General features: G+C 38.4%; 1 protein-coding gene across 3 annotated transcripts in view; it reads left to right on the top strand.

Moving 5' to 3' along the window:
- The first annotated feature begins 8,159 nt into the window (after window positions 1-8,159).
- ORC2 (origin recognition complex subunit 2) overlaps window positions 8,160-23,260 on the top strand; it is a 37,831-nt gene continuing 22,730 nt past the window's right edge. For 2 of the 3 annotated variants that reach the window (XM_005202623.5, XM_059893019.1), the window contains exons 1-6: window positions 8,160-8,400; window positions 14,766-14,814; window positions 15,811-15,914; window positions 16,535-16,678; window positions 18,147-18,236; window positions 22,853-22,945. In XM_005202623.5, coding sequence (XP_005202680.1) covers window positions 15,818-15,914; window positions 16,535-16,678; window positions 18,147-18,236; window positions 22,853-22,945 — 424 coding nt within the window. In that variant the 5' untranslated portion in view covers window positions 8,160-8,400; window positions 14,766-14,814; window positions 15,811-15,817. The remainder of the gene's footprint in view (window positions 8,401-14,765; window positions 14,815-15,810; window positions 15,915-16,534; window positions 16,679-18,146; window positions 18,237-22,852; window positions 22,946-23,260) is intronic. The other variant, NM_001101942.3, reaches the window with a different exon arrangement.

Genomic DNA, 23,260 nt, shown 5'->3' with positions numbered 1-23,260 from the left:
CTGGATTTTCCTGAGTTAATTTATATCATACCTAAGTTTCATAGCTTAAAATGGTCCTTCATTGCATTTTTCAAAGCATGCAATTTTATTCATGTATGTCTGAAGTTTTTAATTTATACGATACCCTGTTAAGGAAATTTAGGCAAGATATAAAATTACATATAGCACCCAAAATAATAAATAACATGTAGGCAGGAGTGAAATTAATACATAAAACATGTGTCAACATTTATGTTACTGTTGAGGTACATATTTATCTCTGAACTTTAAAGCAGCCAAAGAGAGAGATTAACAATGTGATTTTGAGATATCCTTAAGATAAATCAGTTTCCCAGGTGAAGCACAACTGTTTCTAGTACTGAGACATTAGAACTAATTTTCTTTTCTGGGTCCTTACAAGAGGAGCCACCATTATTACAGTGCCGTTTACACTCTTCAGTAATGTATGAAAGTGCTTTTCTCATACTCTACCAGCAGTTCATTCTTTAGCATTAAACTTCTTGATCAATGCTACATTGTCTTTCTAAAGATACTTTAACCTCTTAGAACATGGATTTAACAAAGGCCTGAGCCCCAGGCTGCCTTTTCCTTTCCTTTTACATGCACTTTCTAGAAAAATCTCTTGTACCTTTTTTCCTCATGCCTGGTATTCCTTGCTTATGAGCCAAAGCTTTCTCTTCCCTTTTATATCTTGTTATGCCTTAATGCAAAATTGCTGGTATAGATTAGCAGTTCCAGAAGAGTGGTTTAAGGCAACTCACCAGACCTTATTATTTCCCTCAACTCTAGTTCTCCATTAGTTAGGAAGAATGAGTTTTACCAGTTGACAGTTTCAGTATTCCTTTCATTAAAAATGTATTACTTGGTGGTCCATTGGTTAAGATTCTGCATTTCCACTGCAGGAGGTGCAGATTCAATCCCTGTTTGGGAAAATAAGATCCTCCATACCACACAGCAGGGCCTGAGGAAAAAAATTTTTTAATTTTTAAATTTTAAGTATCAAAATATTACTTGTTCATTTTGAAAACCTTAGAAAATACAGAGAAAGTACAAAGGAGAAAGTCACTTTAAGGTACTGTAATAGTAAATATTAATAAGGTAGTGGAGGCAGTATCCTTCCACACAAATACAACTCTGGTCCAGGACACAATATTTTATGGTCCAAGGGTGAATTAAAAACGATGCTTGTTCAGTGGTAGGATGTGCCAAGCACCATTATAAACACTTTACAGAAAATACCGCTATTCAGTTCTCAGTTAATACAAGTGTCTGATAGGTATTGTTTGTTGTGGTGATGGTGGTGTAGTCACTCAATCGTGTCCAACTCTTTGCAACCCCATGGACTCTGGTCCACTAGGCCCCTTTGTCCATGGGATTTCCCAGGCAAGAATACGGGAGTGTATTGCCATTTCCTTCTCCAGGGTATCTTCCCAACCCAGAGATTGAACCCGTGTCTCTTGCACTAGCAGGCGGTTTCTTAGGGAACTGAGCCACCTGAGAAGCCCCAATAGGTAGGTACTATTACTCTTCCTTTGTAAAAAAAAGGAAATTTCATCTGAAGTATCAACAACCTCAGATATGCAGATGATACCACTTTAATGGCAGAAAGTGAAGAGGAACTAAAGAGCCTCTTGAAGGTGAAAGAGGAGAGTGGAAAAGCTGGCTTAAAACGGCTGATTCATGTCAATGTATGGCAAAAACCAAGTAATTAGCCTCCAATTAATTAAAAAATTCAAAAAACAAAGATCATGGCAACTGGTCCCATCACTTCATGGCAAGTCGATTGGGAAAAAGTAGAAACAGTGTCAGATTTCATTTTCTTGGGCTCCAAAATCACTGTGGATGGTGACTGCAGCCATGAAATTAAAAGACTTGCTCCTTGGAAGAAAAGCTATAACAAACCAAGACAGCATATTGAAAAGCAAAAGCCAAAAAAAAAAAAAAATGTCACTTTGCTGACAAAGGTCTGTATAGTCAAAACTATGGTTTTTCAAGTAATCAGGTTATGGATGTGAAAGTTGGACATAAAGAAGATCAAAGAATTGACACTTTCAAACTGTGGTGCTGGAGAAGACTTGAGTCTCTTGGACAGCAAGGAGATCATATGAGTTAATCCTAAGGAAAATCCATCCTGAATATTCATTGGAAAGACTGATACTGAAGATCCAGTACTTCAGCCACCTGATGTGAAGAGCTGATTCATTGGGAAAGACCCTAATTCTGGGAAAGATTGAGGGCAAGAGGAGAAGGGGACAGCAGAGGAAGAGATGGTTGGATGGCATCACTGACTCAGTTGACGAGTTTGAGCAAACTCAGGGAGACAGTGAAGGACAGGAAAGCCTGGCTTGCTGCAGTTCATGGCATAGCAGAGAGTCAGACACAACTTAGCAACTGAACAACAAGGTCTCAGAGCTAGTGAGTGATAGAACAGAGACACTTAAGACATTCAGGCTCACAGACTGGTGCACTTAACCATCAAGATACTGCTTCATAGAATGTTGATTGTTCTCAGCTACTATTCTCACTTGCCTGAGGCCAAGGGCCCTGTGGAAGCTGGGACGGAAGGGGAGTTTGGATCTCAGTAGAGCTAGATTACTAAGGCAAATTAAACCCTTGAAAGAATCAAGTCCTCATACCCTAGATATCCATAGTTATAAATTAACTTTTCTCCTATATACGTTGGGTTGGCTGAAAAGTCTATTTGGGTTTTTCCATGTTACAGAAAAACTTGAATAAACTCCTTGGCCAATCCAATATAATGTTTCTAGTTGACTACGGTCCTTAATTATATCCCATTCTTATTTCTCCGGAGTGCATATGTGACTGGAGAAACAAGAAAAAAGTCTTTCTATGGTTCATATGAGGAACCTCAGTTGAGAAAAGCTGGTTTAGACCATTCATAAAGAAGAGGAATCTCCCCAAATACAAAACTTAAAAAATTTTAATTCCTTCCTCCCAACCACCCTGGGAAAAAGCGGCTTAGGAAGTTGGACTTACTTGTAATTATTTGTAATTTACTGTTATTTTTAACTGCATGGGAGAGGGTAGAAATAAAGTCTTTCATGTTTAGGGCCTCTAAAGATCTAAATGTGGCCCCAGGTCATAATTCAAATAGGTTGGATGTAATCTGTGGTAATAGCCCTAGTTTTGTTCCAAATGTTACATCAGAAAGGGGTGATAATGACTTCTAAAACATGAAGGGCCAATTAGTTTTGGCACTTTATCTTAGGGAACAATGTTTAATACACATTAGGAATGAAAACTTTTTATGGCTAGGTTATATTAATCAGTACAGACTTAATGTTCTGAAATACCTATAGCTAAAAAACAGTTCCATTCAAAGAGATTAATCACAGTATTTTAAGAAATCTATAGACATTATCAAGTGCTATAAATAATGATTTTACACTGTGAAATTCTTTCTGAATTGAAGGTTATATTCTTTAGTTTCTCAGAACGTGAATTACTATGTACACATTTTGGAGAGCTTACTCTGCCAAATCTTTCCCTGCTAATTTGTGTGTGGTTTATGAAGACCTCATTATCCCAGGTTCAAGAGAATACTAGAGATAAAATAGCTTCTGGTTACTGTATTCTCTGGATTCTAAGATAGACAATCACTTTTGTTTCCTGAGCATTATTGATATTTTTAAAAATCTCTGGGTAGAAATTATTTGCTGAGGCATCTGCTATTGACATTCTAGACCTATTGTACCCTTATCAAGTGTGTGTTTAATGCATAGCATCTAGGTCATTTTATATCATATTTTGATCTTTTAAAATATAGTTTGGGTAAAAACCTTTGAATATGAAAATAATTAAAACTTGAAAAAGTAATTTCACATTTTAAAATTCACTATCTTACTGAGGAAGGAATTTATAAAGACATTCTGATTTGCTGTGCTGACAAATGAGATCATTGGTGAAGAAAAATGTGCAGCTGACATCTTGATGCTGCAATCTGCTGTCTAAATATTAATTAAAACTTTATTTTTTCTCTAGAATCTAAATTTGATGACCGACATTCCTTTTTATATTCCTTCTTTTACAGATATAAAATCTTTGTCTCTGAGGTATTCTTAATTACAGTTTGGAATAAATCTTCTGATTCCCAAATAGTCTTTTTGCTCCTGGTCTATTTGTTTTGTTTCTTTCAGAGTTGAGGCTTTATTCAAAAGTTGGTGAAGCCAGAATTGACTGGAAACTCTGCCTGCAGGGGCAGGGATTATCAGCTGGTGGGTTTCAAGGTGGATCAGTAGATGAACTGGCTTTTTCAATTGGGGTCTCCTCTTCTGATTAGTCTTCTGAAAAAGAAATGTTTAAATAAAGACAGTTGACAGTGTTCTGGGAGCCAAACAAGGAGATTCCTAGTGTCCCACATAATCTGTCCAGATACACCTTCCAAATTCAGTATGCCTTCTCATTTCTACTCTGTTGAGTCCAGATCCTCTGGTTCACCTTGTAAACTCCTGCTGTTACGCTCAGTATGACAAGAGATCTAGGATCTAATTGGTCCTTGTTTCAGACTTTCACCAGTCCTCCGGCTCTCAGTTCCAGTCTGCTCTTCTGACTTGAAAGGTTCCTATAACCAGTCCATTCTGAAGGAGATCAGCCCTGGGATTTCTTTGGAGGGAATGATGCTAAAGCTGAAACTCCGGTACTTTGGCCACCTCATGCGAAGAGTTGACTCATTGGAAAAGACTCTGATGCTGGGAGGGATTGGGGGCAGGAGGAGAAGGGGACGACAAACGATGAGATGGCTGGATGGCATCACTGACTCGATGGACATGAGTCTGAGTGAACTCCAGGAGTTGGTGATGGACAGGGAGGCCTGGCGTGCTGTGATTCATGGGGTCGCAGAGTCGGACATGACTGAATTGAACTGAACTGACAGACTAATCGCTGAGACTAACTGGAGTTCTATGACAGGAATAGACACTGTCATCATCCTTTCCTGGCCCGCATTTCAGCTTACTCTGCTTTGCCTGATCACTATACATCTTCCAAACTTTTATTAAATTATTTAACTTCTTTTCCTGTTTGTATGTTTATATTTAAAATTTTCCTTTGACTCTGTTTTTTTTAGTGGCATTTCAAGACAGTATTCAATTCACCATCTTTAATCAAATTCTGAAAAGTGAAAGTGTTAGTCGCTCAGTCGTATCCAACTTTTTGCGACCCAAAGGATTATAGCCCTCCAAGCTGCTCTGTCCATGGAATTCTCCAGAGAAGATTACTGGAGTGGGTTACCATTTCCTTCTCCAGCGGATCTTCTCAACCCAGGGGTCGAACTTGGGTCTCCTGCATTGCAGGCAGATTCTTCAGTCAAATTCTAAAGATTTTTAGAATTTTAAGAATTTTAAGAACACGCATGTATTCTTACTGATATAAGAACTGATTGCATAAATAAATAAATAAATGGAGAATAGACAGATCTCTCTTGCAGAAGAATTTCAAATAATTTATCTCAAGGAGATGGACCGTAACTCCTCATTCCTCAGGGACTTCCTCCAATGAGGACAGCATGGGATGGGAAACAGAGTACCTTTCCAGTAGAGGAGTCTGACAAATACTGCCTCAGCCAGTTGATTACAGTTAACAATGGTGCATAGTGTATGTATCCTTGATATGATGTGATGAAAATTGTACTTTATCTCTGGGATCTTCCTCCCCCAAACCCATAAACCCCATCTACTCATAAGAGAAAACATCTGATTAATCCCAGTAGATGGATATTCTACAAAATACATGACTACAATGTATTCCTCAAAACTGTCAAGGTCAGTAAAACCAAGAAAAGTCTAAGATTCTGTCACAGCCAGGAGGAGCCTAAAACAACAAAATCACTAAATGTAATGTATTCTGCATGGAATTCTGGAACAGAAAAAGGATATTAGGAAACAACTAAAAAAAAAGATTTTTAAATTCAGAGACTTTTAAAACCTGGCCATAAATTTCAAACTATAACCCAATTAGCTGCTGGCATCTCTACCCACTTAAGATGTATTCAAAATTGGCTTGGTCTTATCTTCCTCTTGGAAAGGTCTAATGTTCTACCCAAACTGTGTGTGGAGTACATGAGGAAATTGCCATTTTATAATCATCTCTATCTTCAACTTCTGCCACTCCTGACTTCTAGATCTCCATTCTGAATGGTATGACCCTTTGTTTTTATCTATCCCAGTACCAATCTAGAAGGGAAACTCAGCTCCTTCTCTTTCCCACATATGCGTTTGAGTGTGCTCAGTCATGTCCGACTCTGTGATGTGTGGACTGTAGCCAACCAGGCTCTTCTGTCCATGAGATTTTCCCAAGCAAGAATACTGGCGTGGGATGCTGTTTCCTACTCCAGATTTTGCTGACCCAAGGATTGAATCCAAGTCTCTTGCATCTCCTGCATTTGCAAGCTGATTCTTTACCAACCATGCCACCTGAGAAGTCCCATTTCCCACACATACACCATAAAAACAATTAAAACCCACCACTCACACTAAGTCTGCAGAAGACTAGTGAAGATTTGCAGAGAAGGCAATGGCACCGCACTCCAGTACTTTTGCCTAGAAAATCCCATGGACGGAGGAGCCTGGTAGGCTGCAGTCCATGGGGTCGCTAAGGGTCGGACACGACTGAGCGACTTCACTTTCACTTTTCACTTTCGTGCATTGGAGAAGGAAATGGCAACCCACTCCAGTGTTCCTGCCTGGAGAATCCCAGGGATAGGGAAGCCTGGTGGGCTGCCGTCTATGGGGTTGCACAGAGTCGGACACGACTGAAGCGACTTAGCAGCAGCAGCAGTGAAGATTTGAGAGGGAGAAAGTTTCCATCATAGAAACATAACTTATTAGTTGAGGAGTATTATCAGATCTTCACATTTTTAAGAACTCTTCAAGCACTTCAGTGTTAACTGTTGACTATGTTCCTTCTTCTCCCAACTCAACCCCCAAATTCTGTTTTTGATTCCAATGTAGAGAAAATTAATTTCTCTTTTGTTTTCTTAAATTCTGCTAACCAAAATGGAATACTAAGGTAGGTATCCAGGCTATGACTATTTCTCTTTCCCAATCAGATTTCCTAAACAGTTTCCAAAATGATGTAACTCTGTCTCTTCCTTCCCTCGGCTCCATTCTGTACTACCTTGATCCAGAATGATCTTTCAATACAAATGTGACTAGTGCCCTAAGGGCCAAAGCCCTCAGAAAAGCAGATTGAACTTCGGGGCTTGCCTCTTGACCCTTTATATACCCACTATGTTGATTTGGGCCTTCCACCTGGAAAACTTTACCCGTCCTTTTGTCTGGCTTAAATCTATTCAGTCCGCAGGTTTCCGTTTAAATATTTCTTCCTCCAACGAAATTTTTTTCTGAATCCTCTCCTTTAATTAGATAATTCTGCCAGTGGTTTGATAAACACTGGGCTTTCCAAAATCGCAGCATTTCCCCCCATATATTCAGTATCTTCTATAAGGGCTACTGTGAGCACAGAGAGCAGGCTCCGCTAGCATAGTGTAACGTTATTATCTGGTATGCAGGTTTTGTTTTGAATGAATGAATGAATCAAAATGAAATCGTAGTTAGAGGGTAATACTGTTATTCCAGCAGGTTCACGCCTTTTCTTCTTCATTACCTTTTTCCTCATTAGTTCTCTCTGCGTCCATTCCTTCCATTTTCCTCCTCTCTTCGTCCTATCAGCAGTGCCCCAACCCTAATTCTCTTCATACCAGAGAGCACTGCTCCCCTCCTCCCTACCCCAAATCCCTGAGATGCACGGGGTCCTAACTTTCACGCCAAATGAGGTTAAGTTTAAAAATAAATAAACCCAAATTCATTCCATTATCTTTTCCCTCAAAAGAAAGTATCCAGAGAAACCAATGACACTTTGAAGACTGCGTTTGTACAGAGCTCACTCAATTTCCTCAAATCTAAGCAGTGCTTCCTACTCCCTTCCCCGGAAACGGAAAGAGCAAAAGCAAACCCCAGAACTCAGAGCTTGGGGATTCGTTTTCCTCAGTGTTCTTGTGGGCGAGGCCATCAGACCCGCGTTGACTGGTGAGCAGAACGGTCGCTCTCAGCCGACTCTACGTGCTATTGGCTACATGGGGCTCCGCCTCCTGAGCAGGGCGGGAGATTTGGTGTGCCGCAGGGAAGTTTCCCATCCCCCCCCTTCTGGCTCCCGGAGCTCTCCAGGTCGAACCTGCGACCCTGCGGTTCTGCTCCTGCACTGCCTACAAGAATTTGGCATTCTTGCTAGGGCTGAAGCGTTCTTCCCAGCGGCGACCATTCAGCCGGGTAACGTCCGGCTGGCACGAGGCGGCTGCAGCCGCTCCTGGTGGAGACCTGGCGGTGCGTAGTGGGGCGGCAGGACAGCCTGCCTCCCTCTCCTGCTTTGCTCAGGGCTTCTGAGGTGAGTCCAGGTGCACCCAGTCCCCAGCCTTCGCCTGAGCACCCTGGGCGAGGTGGCTGCGCCTCCCTCTCTGCGCTCCCCAGACTGCCTAGGCCCAGAGCGAAATCAGTATATACTTGTTGGGGTGAAAGGCTCCCTCTTTAAAGACCGTTCCTCTTCCAGCAGTGATGGGTCTAGTGTTCAGAGGATGTCTGTTACCAGAATATCTGTTTCCCGGCATGAGGAGCCTTCTGCTTGCAGAGAGAACTGTAAAATTCCGTAAAGAAAGTTGTAAGGTGTCCTGGGACAGGAGCAGGTACAGTGAGGGCTGAAGAGGAAGGAATCTTGTTCCAAAAGTACCACTGGAGCGGGAACGCTTTGATGTCATCCCACCCTGGAAGCACCAAATGAATCCTAACTGAACACAGTCACCCTGGGCCAGGGGTTGTAAAGCAGTTGCAAAACCAGGCTCCTTTGGTAGAGCTTTTTAAGTTAAAAGGATGCTGATGCATTACTTTTCGCTTTACATCTGAAATCCACTACACCTTCCTCTAGCTAAATTGCAATCTGAAGAAAAATAGCATGGGCCCACACCTTTGTGTGATGGCCCTGCACATTACATGGACATCATTCAGCTCTTATTGAGCACTGTTTCTCTTTAATGTGCTGACGAAAATCAATCAGTAAGAACTGTTCTGTTAGAGGTCCAAGTACAGTTATGTGGGGTGTTTTTTTTTTTTTTTTAGTTATATGTTTTTGAGACTGTGGGCTGTACCTTCAATTAAATGACATATTATTGACAATTTACACTATCCAAATCTACATGTAGGAAGCATATAAGTGGGTCATGGGTCATTGTGGCCCCTTACAAGACTAAGAAGGAAGGTTATCTTCTAAAGAAGTCTGGTTAATGCAGATGCACAACACATTAAAGTGGAGGGAGGAGGCCCAAGTAGGTAAAGAAAAATTTTATATTTAAATTATGTTTAAATCGTCCTGCCATAAAATATGAACTTTAATCAGATGTTATTTTGGATATGGAGTTGTACAAGAGATCAGCACATTTAAGTTGAAACTTAAGGTAAAAATACCTGTAATAAGGAACTTGGCTAGCATTTTCATAGGCCAAGCACATGATCCCATTTAATCATCAACTTTGTCCTAAGTTACACAGTTGTGTGGATTTAAGATCAGAAGCCAGGTTTATCTGATACTAAAATTGGTGAATAACACTAAACCACTATTTTTTAAAGGATTATGTTTTTAAAAAAATTTAGCAAATGCTTTACTCTCAATGGAGAGTGTAAGCTGTTAATGCTCTTTTGGTGTTAACTCCTTTGAAAAAAATCCACTTAAAGTAAACATCAGGACAGGGTCTTGAAGAGTAAATGGTCACCAGATAATTTCATGTTATTCGGTTGTACTGGGGTTTTTTGTATTCAGAAATTGTGGAGAAGAAGGAAGGAAAGGTTTATTTCAAGGTTTCTGTAGAAATTTCAATTTTGTGATTCTGTCCTATATAATAAGATGCCTTAAAATCTAGAAAAGGGAATTTCGTATAAATGCATTTGGCTACAGACAAGACTGAGTTAGGCTGCCTCTGCCCAGACAATTCTTACATTAAATACCATAGGGAAACTGCGTGGGATCAGTTCAGTTCAGTTCAGTTGCTCAGTCACGTCTGACTCTTTGCGACCCCATGAATCACAGCACGCCAGGCCTTCCTGTCCATCACCAACTCCCAGAGTTCACTCAGACTCACGTCCATCAAGTCGGTGATGCCATCCATCCATCTCATCCTCTGTCATCCCCTTCTCCTCCTGCCCCCAATCCCTCCCAGCATCAGTCTTTTCCAATGAGTCAACTCTTCGCATGAGGTGGCCAAAGTACTGGAGTTTCAGCTTTAGCATCATTCCTTCCAAAGAAATCCCAGGGCTCCTTCAGAATGGACTGGTTGGATCTCCTTGCTGTCCAAGTGGCTCTCAAGAGTCTTCTCCAACAGCACAGTTCAAAAGCATCAATTCTTCAGCGCTCAGCTTTCTTCACAGTCCAACTCTCACATCCATACATGACCACTGGAAAAACCATAGCCTTTACTAGACTGTTCAGTTATGTACAATATTTGTTTTTAAATTTTTGTTGAAAATCTTTTTTTCCCCCCCGCTGAAGGAACTACTAAACTTTTGCTAATAAGATTTATGTAACTGACCTTTAATCCTTTTGATTGCGAGGAAACTCAGAGCTAAAAATTCTTTGTATGGTTTTAATTTCTCGCTTTCTTTTTCTTTTATTTTCCCTGATCCAGATTCCCTATTAGTATTTATAGTTTATCATTTGTTTTATTGCATTGTTTATTGTCATTGCTTCAAATCCTCTGTACAACATAGCCAACTCATTGGAAAAGACTCTGGTGCTAGGAAAGACTGAGAGCAAGAGGAGGAGGGGCAACAGAGGAATAGGTGGTTGAGTGGCATCACTGACTCAATGGATATGAGTTTGAGCAAACTCAGGGAGATAGTGAAGGACAGGGAAGCCTGGCTTGCTGCAGTTCATGGGGTCTTAAAGAGTTGGACATGCCTTAGCAACTAAACAACAGAATGCTGCTCTTAAAAGCATGCTTGATAGAACTACTGATGTTTAACCTGCTAAATCACGTCAGGTGTGTTCCACTCTGTGCAACCCCATAGACGGCAGCCCACCAGGCTCCCCTGTCCCTGGGATTCTCCAGGCAGGAACACTGGAGTGGGTTGTCATTTCCTTCTCCAATGCATGAAAGTGAAAACTGAAAGTGAAGTCACTCAGTCGTGTTCGACTCCTAGCGACCCCATGGACTGCAGCCTACCAGGCTCGTCCGTCCATGGGAGTTTCCAGGCAAGAGTACCAGAGTGGGTCGCCAGTGCCTTCTCCGATGTTTAACCTAGTGAATTGGAAACCTAGAGGAACTGTAGCAGTCCTTGGATATTTGAACCACTGTGTGGAAAAATGACTACACATGTTGTGAATAGTTTCCAGAGGTCAAGACAAGCATTTAGGATAACAGGTTTGTATTTAATGGCAGGAGAAGTGTGTCATTTAATAAAATGATCTGGGTCTTTGGAATTAGTCAAACATAGGTTTCGGCCCTAATACACTTTCTAACTGTGTGAATTTTAGTGAGTAATTTAATATTTAACCTCAGTTAACTCATCTGTAAATTGGGGGAGTTATATATATTTTAACTACCTCAGGGCGTCTGAGGATTTACTGATCTGGTGTGCATAAAAGTGCCTTATACAATGCCTGACAAACAGTCCCTCAGAAAGCTATTTTGTACAGATAAAAGAAAATATTTCTTAATTTTATATAAATGTCACATAGATGCATTAAACTTTTTCTCTAATACATCCAATTCCCCATACTAAGAAGCAGTATTATGACTAGAAAGTTGGCAAAGAACAAAAGAATATGTTCTACTGGCAATGGCCATATAAATTATAGGTGAAATATTATTGTTGCCAAACTCTGTATTGATGTTGTTCAGTTGCCCAGTCGTATCCAACTCTTTGTGACCCCCATGGACTGCAGCTCACCAGGCCTCCCTGTCCCTCACCATCTGAAGTTTGCCCAAGTTTATGTCCATTGCATCAGTGAGGCCATCCAGCCATCTCATCCTCTGATGCCCTTTTCTCCTTCTGCCCTCAATCTTTCCCAGCATCAGGGACTTTTCCAGTGAGTCAGCTGTTCACATCAGGTGACCAAAATACTGGAGCTTCGGTATCAGTCCTTCCATTGAGTATTTAAGATTGACTGGTTTGATCTCCTTGCCATCTGAGGAACTCTCAGAAGTCTTCTCCAGCACCAACAGTTCAAAGGCATCAATTCTTTGGCACTCTGCCTTCTTTACAGTCCAGCTCTCACAGCCATAGGTGACTACTGGGAAGACCATAGCCTTGACTCTGCAGACCTTTGTCAGCAGAGTAATGTCTCTGCTTTTCAACATAATGTCTAGGTTTGTCATAGCTTTCCTGCCAAGAAGCAATTGTCTTCTGATTTCATGGGTGCAGTCACCATCTGCAGTAATTTTAGTACCTAGGAAGAGGAAATCTGTCACTACTTCCATCTTTTCCCCTTCTGTTTGCCATGAAGTAATGGGATTGGATGCTATGTCTTAGTTTTTTCAATATTTAGTTTTGAGGCAGCTCTTTCATTCTCCTTCACTCTCATCAAGAGGCTCTTTAGTTCCTCTCTGCTTGCTGCTGTTAGAGTGGTATCATCCACATATCTGAAGTTGTTGATGTTTCTCCTGCCTGTCTTAATTCCAGCTTGTAACTCATCCAGCCCAACATGTGCTCAGGATATAGGTTAAATAAACAGGGTGACAGCAGACAGCCCTGTCATATTCCTTTCTCAATCCTGACCCAATCAGTTGTTCCATACTGTTCTAACCGTTGCTTCTTGACCCGCTACAGGTTTCTCAGGAGACAAGTAAGATGGTCTGGGATTCCCGTCTCTTCAAGAGCTTTCCACAGTTTGTTGTGATCCGCATAGTCAAATGCTTTAGCATAGTCAATAAAACAGAGGTAGATGTTTTTCTGGAATTCTGTTGCTTTCTCTGTGATCCGTTGGCAGTTTGATCTCTGGTTCCTCTGCCTTTTTTAAACCCAGCTTGGACATCTGGAAGTTCTTGGTTCATGTAATGCTGAAGCCTAGCATGCAACATTTTAAGCATGACCTTACTAGCTTGGGGGCTTCCCAGGTGGTACTAGTGGTAAAGTATCCACCTGCTAATGCAGCAGATGCAAGAGACCAGGGTTTGATCCCTCAGTCAAGAAGATCCCCTAGAGAAGGAAATGGCAACCCACTCTAGTATTCTTGCCTGGAAAAATCCCATGGACAGAGGAGCCTGGTGGGCTACAGTCCATGGAGCTGCAGAGTCGTACACGACTGAGCACTTGTTTTTTTTTTACTAGCTTGGGAGATGAGTGCAATTGTCCGATGATTTGAACATTCTTTAGTACTACCCTTCTTGGGAACTGGGATGAGGATTGACCTTTTCCAGACCTGTGGCCACTGCTGGGTCTTACAGATTTCCTGACATACTGAGTACAACACTTTGATAGCATCATTCTTTAGGATTTTGAATAGCTCTACTGGAATTCCATCGCATCCATTAGCTTTATTGACAGCAGTAATTCTTAAGGCCGACTTGACTTCACATTCCAGAATGTCTGGCTCTGGGTGGCTGATCACATCATCGTAGTTATCTAGGTCATTAAGATGTTTTTTGTACAGTTCTTCTGTGTATTCTTTCTGTCTCTTGATCTCTTCCATGTTTACTAGGTCTCTACCATTACTATGGTCATATAAATTATAGGTGAAATATTATTGTTGCCAAAATACTAGCTTTCTGTACACCAATGTCAAATAGAAATACGGAGACAGAATTTTGAATGAAAGAGTATAGCTTTATTTCTTTGCCAGGCAAAGAGGAAACATCTCAACAACTGTACCCCCTTCTCTGGGGAATAAGGAGAGGTCTTCAGGGCTCATGGTCAGGGGTATGTGATAAGGATTAAGGCAGTCTTGCATTCTTCTGCAAAGTTTCAAATGGCCTCAACACTGGATCTGGTCCTCCAAGGTTATCAGCTTATGACCTTTCTGAAATGAAGAATGCTACAAGGGAGTGTTACAAGGATGTTGGCAGGAGGCGGGGAGGCCAGGTGCAAGATATAATTCACAAAGAGAGTAACTAAGGAATTACTTTGTGAAGGACAAGGCTTGTTATGGGCACTATAGATTAGAAACAGCTGAAGTAAAACCAGGATTGCTTAACTCCCACGGACCTATTCTTGGGGGTTTTTATAGCCGTTTACTTCGTTTCTCTTGTTAGCATTAAAAAAATCACATTTTCCATTTCTGTTGTAACAAATTCCCCACTGCTGGTTTATTTGCTCCATTTCGATGGAGAAAGAGATCAGGTATTGTTCTTGTTTGGCTTAGGACAAAACTTCAGTTTTACTCCATTTGACAAATACCAGCTGTCCAGCCTGGGGGCCCATCTGTCTCCAACCTTATTATCTTTGTACATGAAGTATGATCCTAATAGAATTGTTAGGAGGATGAAATGGGAATACATATAGAATATTCAAAATTTTGTCTAGCACATAGTAATTACTCAAAATTTTGGCCTCTCTTCACCACCTGCTCCTGCAATTTAGATCTCCTCAGTCTCCGAGGCTTCCTGGCCAAAATGGTAATGGTCATTTTGCCCTTTACTATGCCGTCATAGTAACTTTGGCTTTGTAAGATCTGCCTGTATTCATCTTGTTTGTAAAAACTCATGAACTTCTTTGGTTGCTCTCATTTTCCTGTTTGCTGGCCTGACTGAGGTCTTTTTCCCAAAACAGGTGACTGTACTTGAATTTTCCAGCTGAAGAATATGTAGTACCTTTAAAGGTAAATGAAAACTGAGACAAAATCATTTAAGTGTGCTAGTTACAAAAGAAAACTTGGCAATATTTAGTAAGTTGCTAAATAGTGAGTTGCTGCTGCTGCTAAGTCACTTCAGTCATGTCCAACTCTGTGCAACCCCATAGATGGCAGTTATCTGCATGCAAAGAACTGACTCATGGGGGACACAGCAGTGTGATCCTCTTGTCAGGGAAAAGCATATAAATAGGATTTATCAGAGACAAGAGAGAAAAAAGTCTTTTTTTGAGTAAACTGCTGATTAACTGCAGCTAGGTGGAGTTATTAATTTGTTTCAGGCAATAAGTAGCATTTTAAGTTCTGAAACTAAATTTTGTCAACGAAGTAAGAGTTGATCAAACTTTTGCCTGCCAAACTCTGAAATTTATTCAGTGAAGAACTGACTATAAAGTATTGGAAGGATTCATGTTTACTGTTTAGTTACTGAGATACCTAGAAAGCCATATTCATAATTATAAAGTTGTTTGGGGAACATGCAATTTAATAGTAAAGGGAGGTCCTTGAGGATTATTTGATCCAGGTTTGGACACAGTGATGTACACAGGCTTCCCCCAATAGACTGTATCTTTCTAGTGAACAGATATTAAAATCCACCAAAGTATCATTCCTTATTTGGCTGCTCTTTTTCTAAGCTCATGTATTAATCTTCCCCCTTCTGTTGTTATCCTATAAATTGGTTAGAGTTTTTTTACCCACAGAATTGTTTTCCTGTCATCATATTTCAGTTGCCTTGATTGGGCTTGGCTTTTTCCTAATCTCAGGCACTTTGTCATCTCTTCCATTTTTCAGATAAAGAATTGAGTTACTTATTATCAAAAACATAATATTGATACAATAATGAATGTGTCCTTCATACTTACAGACTTTAAAAATATTATGAAAATATATGGATTCATTATGTGAATGTTTGTCTGTTGATATGAATTTTTCATCACTTTTGAGTACTTTATTGCTTCTGTTTAGGTTAGCAATGACGAGCACGCTGGAATTAAAGGCAGACAAGATGCTGAAAGTTCAATTTGTGGGAGATGATGATGTTCTTAATCACATTCTTGATAGAGAAGGAGGTACTAAATAATTATACAATGGAAGGGATGTTTATTTAATGATTATGTATTTCACTTTTCAAAATCTAATCATCTATTTTGAAAATATAGCACAAAGTATTTGATTTAGTAAGACTGCAAATAAATACTACCTTAATTTTTAGTTTATTCTATTAAAAATGTATTAAAAATAGGGGACTCCCCTGATGGTCCAGTGGTTGAGATTCTACCATGCAATGCAGGGGGCCCAGGTTCAGTCCCTGGTTGGGGAACTAAGATCCAGAAAACACAAATTTAAAAAATTAAAACAAACATTAAAAAAAAATTAAACAAAAATAATAAAACCTCACCTCATATGAAATGTTCAGCAGTGGTGTTAAGTGATAAGATAACCATCCACTGTAATGAAAATGTATAGTTATTTTGAGCCCCCAAAATATATAATTTCGAGGTTTTTTTTTTTTAACTTATACCAACTTACACAAACTGTGATTTCTCTTGAATCAAAGAGAAAACACCGAATTTTTTTTCAGCTTTTAAATAATGACAATGAAATAGTGTAGTTTATTTATTTAGCTGTAATGTTTACATTTAAAAGAATTTATACCTGTCATGTTCTAATTCTTTGAATGTTTATATAGGACCTAAAATAAAAAAGGAGCGAGCCCAGCTTTTGGTCAACACACAAAAAATAATAAAGAAGCCAGAAAATGAGTTGGAGGAAGATGACCAAGAAGTTTTAAAAGATCATAACTATGTTGAAGTTTTAGGACAAGATGTTCAAGGTATTTGCAGGGTAGGGGTGGTGGAGTTGGGAATGTACCCTGAAATTTCTGCAGGTAGCTGAAATTGCTTTGCAGGTTATGTAAAAGTAGTCCTGTTGGTTAGGTAGCATTTTGCTACAAATTTTCAATTTTTTAAATTATAAAATACACGTTAATAACAATATTTACCATCTTTACCAATTTAAGTGTACAATTATATTAAATATATTCATAATATTGTGCTATCATCACCATTGTCCACCTCCAAAACACTTTTTATCTGGCGTGCTATATTCTCATCAGAAAAACATTCCTTCAGATTCTTTCTCTGCAGCTGGAAAGATTGAAACACTGAGTTTCTACTATAGACTTTTTAATAAACAACTAGTCTTGTTCTTACTTTAAGAAAGATAGAATCTATTGACCTAGCACTCTAAATATATTTTTTAAAAGGTATTTGTACTTTTAACTAATTTGAAATAATTTCATAAAACAAGTCACTTTATTATTACCTTGATCATCTTTACAGAAATAGATAGAACGATTATTCCAAGAAGTAATGTGTTCCAACTAGGCATGCTAATGTTACGTTTTTTTATACCTAAGCCAGATTCCTGCCAGATTATGCTTAAAAATGTTAGGCTTAAATTATAATTTACTTAAAAATGTTTACTTAAAATTTAAGTAAGTTATAATTTACTTAAAAATGTTAGGCTTGAATTATAATTTACTTAAGACTCAAAGAGCACAGATTACAGTGCAAGGAGCATGGACCTACTTAAGTTGACTTTAAAAAAAATTAAGATCAAGGAACAAAATCAGTACTGTTGGGCACTAGGGACATTGGATCTAGGAGCAGGGTTTTTGCTACCTTGGATCTTCTGGCCTCCCTCATGTCATCTCTGTGCGTCAGTTCTGTTCTGTCTATGCCGCCTGCCTCCCTAATGTACATGTCTTCTACTGTCTCATACTTGACTTATAAGTGGTCATTGTGACTACTCCTGACCTTTTTGTCACTTCTTGAGTGATACTGCTTTTGGATTTTTTCCCAGTGTTAAATGACATGATGCAAAAAATGACCACTACCCCTCAGTAGGCTTAGCAGGCAGGGTAGACTGTCATAAAAGTGTCCCTAACTAGACAGTTGACACTTTTAGCAGTTGTTATTTTTAAAGGGAAAATTAAAGAATGAAATTAAGTCAAGGTCTTTGTTGAGAGAAAGAGAACTTCTATAATATGACTGTTTTTGAATGTATTTTTGTGTATCTGTGAATAACATGTTTTCTGTGTTTTAAAATTTAAACAGTATCATGGTCTATTGTGTATTTTAAACATTTTATTTATAAACACATATTGTTGAACCTTTATGCAAGACAGTGAGGGGTACATATCCTAAGTTTTTAGGTAAAATTTTACCATTTTTTTCTGTTAATTAACCTCACCCATTTTTCTTGCATTCTTTTTTTTATGTTGCATTTTTTTCTTTCAGAATCCTTGAAAAATGGCTCTGCTACAGATGGTGGGAATAAAGTTTATCCTTTTCAGAATAGAAAACACCCTGAAAAGATGGCTAAATTAGGTATGTTGCTTTTCTGATTTATTCATCTTTTCTAAGAAAGTGTGTTTAACCACATTTCCCACAGTTATCACCCCATTGCTTTCACTAAAAGAATGATGAGGAATGTCATTTTATATTACATATTCAAGCATACTTAAAGTCATTAGTTTTTTCATACTCACATGTCTTCTGTTCTTAGCTAGGTTCTAAGCCTATAGAAACCCTGTCTTAGATTACTTCCCACAACATCTAGCACAGGTTCTTAACATTTACTTCTTTTGTTAAGTGAGTGACTTAAGTTGCACAGAAATATTCTGAATTTATTGAAAATAAGAGTTTTGCACTATATGTAGAAGAAAAATGTTGTTTGTACTAGAGAAAATTATTTATATAAAATTGTTAAGAATGAGCTGTTCTAATATTTTTCTTACCCAGGTTACCACTTATACTAATTACACATGAATTACTGAGTTTCAGAGAACTATAGTTAGATCCTGTGGCATGAGGGATCATCAGTTTTGACAGTTTTGAGGCAAGGATATAACATGTGAAAGCACTTTAAAATTAAGGTGTCCCATAAGTATATGAAAGCTTGAGAATACCAAAAAGTTAAGAGCAAAGGGCTAATAATTAACTGCCTGGCAAAATGTAGTTGTCTGTATTAATATAAAAAGACTTATAATCTATAATTGTAGAACACCTATATATATATGTCTTTTTTTATTTTTTTTATTTATTTATTTTTTTTTTCTAATTTTATTTTATTTTTAAACTTTACATAATTGTATTAGTTTTGCCAAATATCAAAATGAATCCGCCACAGGTATACATGTGTTCCCCATCCCGAACCCTCCTCCCTCCTCCCTCCCCATACCATCCCTCTGGGCCGTCCCGGTGCATCAGCCCCAAGCATCCAGCATCATGCATCGAACCTGGACTGGCATATATATATGTCTTAGGTGGCATATTTTTATATAGTCATTGTAACCAATGATCATTGAAACATTCAAGGTTAAAAAAAATATCACCCATGTTGAGTGTTAAAACTGATGAGGGACATATAAAAAGTAATTATATTGGTAAGATCTGTGTTTCTGAACATAATAAAATTTAAACATTTGCAAAATTCAGTTTTCTGAAAGATACTACATGGATCATTAATTTTGAATGTAACATGGCACATATAATAATTTACACTAATTGATGTTTTTCTTAGAGTTTATTATCTACATCAAGAAATTTTAAAAAAATTTATACAAATAAACTTATTGTCTCCCTGGTGGTCCAGTGGTTAGGACTCTGCACTCCCCATGCAGGGGGCACAGATTCCCATCCCTAGTTGGGGAACTAAGATCCCACATGCTGTAACTTTAGGCCAAAAAAATGAAAAGAAAATAGGTACTAACCTATAGTAGAGGAAATACTGAGTATCCTCAGGGGCATCCTTGCCAGCAAGCCAGGTGCAGTGAAGGGAAACTTAGTATGACCATAAGTATGTAAAATTATTTCTGCAGTATTCATGATGTAAGTTAAATACACAGTTAAGGTTCTAGGAGACCCTAGGTGGTCAAAAATAAAAAGACCAAATGAACTTATTTACAAAACTGAAATAGACTCACAGAAATAGATAACTACTTATGTTTACCAAAAGGAAAAGTTGGGGGAAGGATAAATTAGGAGTCTGGAATTAACAGATACACACTAATACATAGAAAATACATAAACAACAAGGACTTATAGCACAGGAAACTATATTCAATATTTTGTAATAACCTGTATGTGAAAAGAATCTGAAAAAAAAATCAGAATCACTTTGCTGTGTACCTGAAACTAACACACCATTTTAAATCAACTGTACTTCAATAAAAAATTAAAATTTTTTTGATCTGTAAAAATGACTGAATTCTGTTTTGAATCTCTGAGAAACCAGAGGAAAATCCTGAAATAATTATTAGAGGAAAGATCAGATAGACACCAACAAAGAAGGCAATGGCACCCCACTCCAGTACTCTTGCCTGGAAAATCCCATGGACGGAGGAGCCTGGTAGGCTGCAGTCCATGGAGTCACGAAGAGTTGGACATGACTGAGTGACTTCACTTTCACTTTTCACTTTCATGCATTGGAGAAGGAAATGGCACCCCACTCCAGTGTTCTTGCCTGGAGAATCCCAGGGACGGGGGAGCCTGGTGGGCTGCCGTCTATGGGGTCGCACAGAGTCGGACATGACTGAAGCGACTTAGCAGCAGCAGCAGCAGATAGACACCAAAGCCAAAATGAAACCCTAAGGCCAGTGGGGCATTGGAGAAAGAGGAGAACTAATAGTGAAAAGAATAATGGAACCTCAGTGGAATCATCACGTAGAAGTTCCCTGAGTGTGTACTCAGCATCCACAAAGCTGCAGTGATACACATCTTCTATCTGTATGCACTGTGAGGAACTTAAGTATTGTTATGATAGGCATTTCTCTCACCACATCTGAAAGAAATATGCAGTCATGAAAAGGTAGTTTTTTGGATAATATGACTGACCATACTTTCCAAAAATCTGTGTTTAGTTATGATGCTCTTTGACTCATTAACTATTTTTGCTAATTGAGTTTACATCCAAACATATTGATAAAATAAAATGCCTTCATATTTTTAAATAAGTGATCAGTTAGAAAATCGATATTACTCTGAGTATAAAAGATGATTAAGTATAATCGCACTAACCAAGATATAGTTGGGCTAGAAATTGAGTAGGAGTTAGTTTAGAAGGCTTTGTGAGCTACAGAGAACATTTGTGAAAGTGAAATTAGTTTGGTCATATAAAATCTGATGAGAAGTTATTTTTAGGCAGAGAGGAATTTTTTTAATATTTTATTTTTTTAATTAACTGATTTTTGGCTGCACTGGGTCTTCATTGCTGTGCTCGGGCTTTCTCTAGTTGCAGTGCACAGGCTTCTCCTTGCGGCGTCTTCTCTTGTAGAGCACAAGCTCTCGAGTGTGCAGGCTTAGTAGTTGGGGCTCAAGGGCTCTAGTGTGTGGGCTCAGTGGTTGTGGTGCATGGGCTTTAGTTGCTTTGGGACATGTGGAACCTTCTCAGACCAGGGATTGAACATATGTCCCCTGCATTGGCAGGTGGATTCTTATCCACTGCGCCACCAGGTAAGTCCCAAAGAGAAGTTTTACTTTAAAATTTTGACTATGTTGCAGACCACTCGTTGTGTAAATATACAGTACAAATGAATAAGAAAAATGAAAACTAAATAAATATATCCCCCAGTTTTTTGTTATGCAAGTTAATATCCATACATGGGTGACTCTCTTGTTCCTTTTCATCTTTAATTCTTCCTTTTTCTTCCTTTTTCCTTTTTTAATTTAAAGTTATTTAAAAGCAGAGAAATTCTATGTTTTAAAACCAAAAATATCTAAATTACTTTGTACTTTTGTGGCTTTTTGTTGACATGAAGGTTTTTTTTCCTATATTGTGGATCAGCAGCCTTTAATGCAAACTTGGCCTACTTTTCTGGTGTAAAGAGACGGCAAGGCCTGAGCCTTAGGTAGATTGCTTGGGAGGATGAGGACAGTGAAGAAGAGATGGAATAGCTACCAACAGTAGCCAGGGAGCAGGATAATACCATGGAACCCAGATGGAAGAATAATTTCAAAGAAACATTTTGTAAACTGTAATGAATGATACAGAGGACCTAGGAGGTTAAGAAAAAAGTAGCCAGTGCATTCGTGGGGACTGCATAAATATCTTGGGTCAGTTCCAAGATTGGAGGATAAAGTTGTGTAAATTAGGTTAAAAAGAGTTTGAGTCAGTAAAATGGTTTTAACCTAACAAATCCAACTATATTTTGTCTTTAAAAAAAAAAAAAGATAATTTAAATAGTGTATACTTTTTTCCTCAGTGAACAATGTTCCAGTGTGTGTTATCGGGGAAATGTAAATCTGTTCCTTCAATTCCCATGTGCCTATTACAGTGAGAGAACATGAGCATCTTTAATATTTGTATTTTTTATTTTAAATGGCCCCTGCTGTTCAGAAGCCAGGTATTTCATCTGATGCTCAGTTGAAGAAATGCCCTGTTTAATGCTATATCATATTTTATACATTCTTAATATGTGTTATAGAGTTTTAGACATAAGTAATAAAGTAAACCATGCTTTTGGGGAGATTTAAGAGCTTTAAAATTAGTATAATTTTAAACATATACAGTTTTAACTTCTGATCCCTCTTTCTGGCTATTCTTTCCTATGCCCCTGCAAAGATGTTCCTCAAGTATATATGGTAGAGAAATGGAAGAACTGTAAGCCTGTCAGTGGAGAGGAGAGGGAGAGAATATGATGATTAGAGAAACCAGCAAGGTCAAAGTTAGCTCTTTGTTTGTTTCTGTGTTTTGGTTGTTTTTTTTTTTTTTTTGCAAGACCTTGAAGGAAGACTCGAAGATGCTTGGAAAACGGTGAGTAAAGGTGAGAGCAGTTCTACTCTTAACATGGCTAGGCTTATTTATCTTTCTGATAATAGTAGCAGCAAGTTCGTTTTCTTTTTTTTTTTTTTTAATTTATGTAAGTGAAATAAAGATACTTTCCCTCTTAATCTGTTATCATTAAAAAAAATATATTTTATGTATTTCTTTTGTCTATTTACAGCTTCCGAACTAGCGAAAACACCAAGAAAAAGTGTTTCGCTCAATATGAAGAATGATCCTAAAATTACAATAGACATTCCTCAGTGTAGCAAGGGTAAGATTCTACCTCAGTTGTTTAAGGAGAGTTTTCAAGAGTTGCTTCAAATTATAGTATACTACTTTTTTTTTTTTGGTCTAAGTGAATGTTTATATATTTTCTTTTCTGTTCTGAAAATGCATTCGGTAGATGCAGGTAATACCCCAACCTATGTGCTTTAGCGTATTTAGCAAAAATACAAAAAGTAAAGGGCAAAAAGATCTGTGCGGGTTGAACTTGTCCAAATTGATAGAGCCAATAAATACTGTTGTCATGTGCCTAAGTTAGCCAAATGTTTGTGGAAGATTTGCTTTGGCAAATACTATTTGAAAT

The sequence above is a fragment of the Bos taurus genome, chromosome 2 (assembly GCF_002263795.3).
Source record: "Bos taurus isolate L1 Dominette 01449 registration number 42190680 breed Hereford chromosome 2, ARS-UCD2.0, whole genome shotgun sequence".
In the NCBI taxonomy this organism is placed as follows: Eukaryota; Metazoa; Chordata; class Mammalia; order Artiodactyla; family Bovidae; genus Bos; species Bos taurus.
Note: the sequence above shows the minus strand (reverse complement) of the source record. Positions and strands in the feature narration are given on the sequence as shown.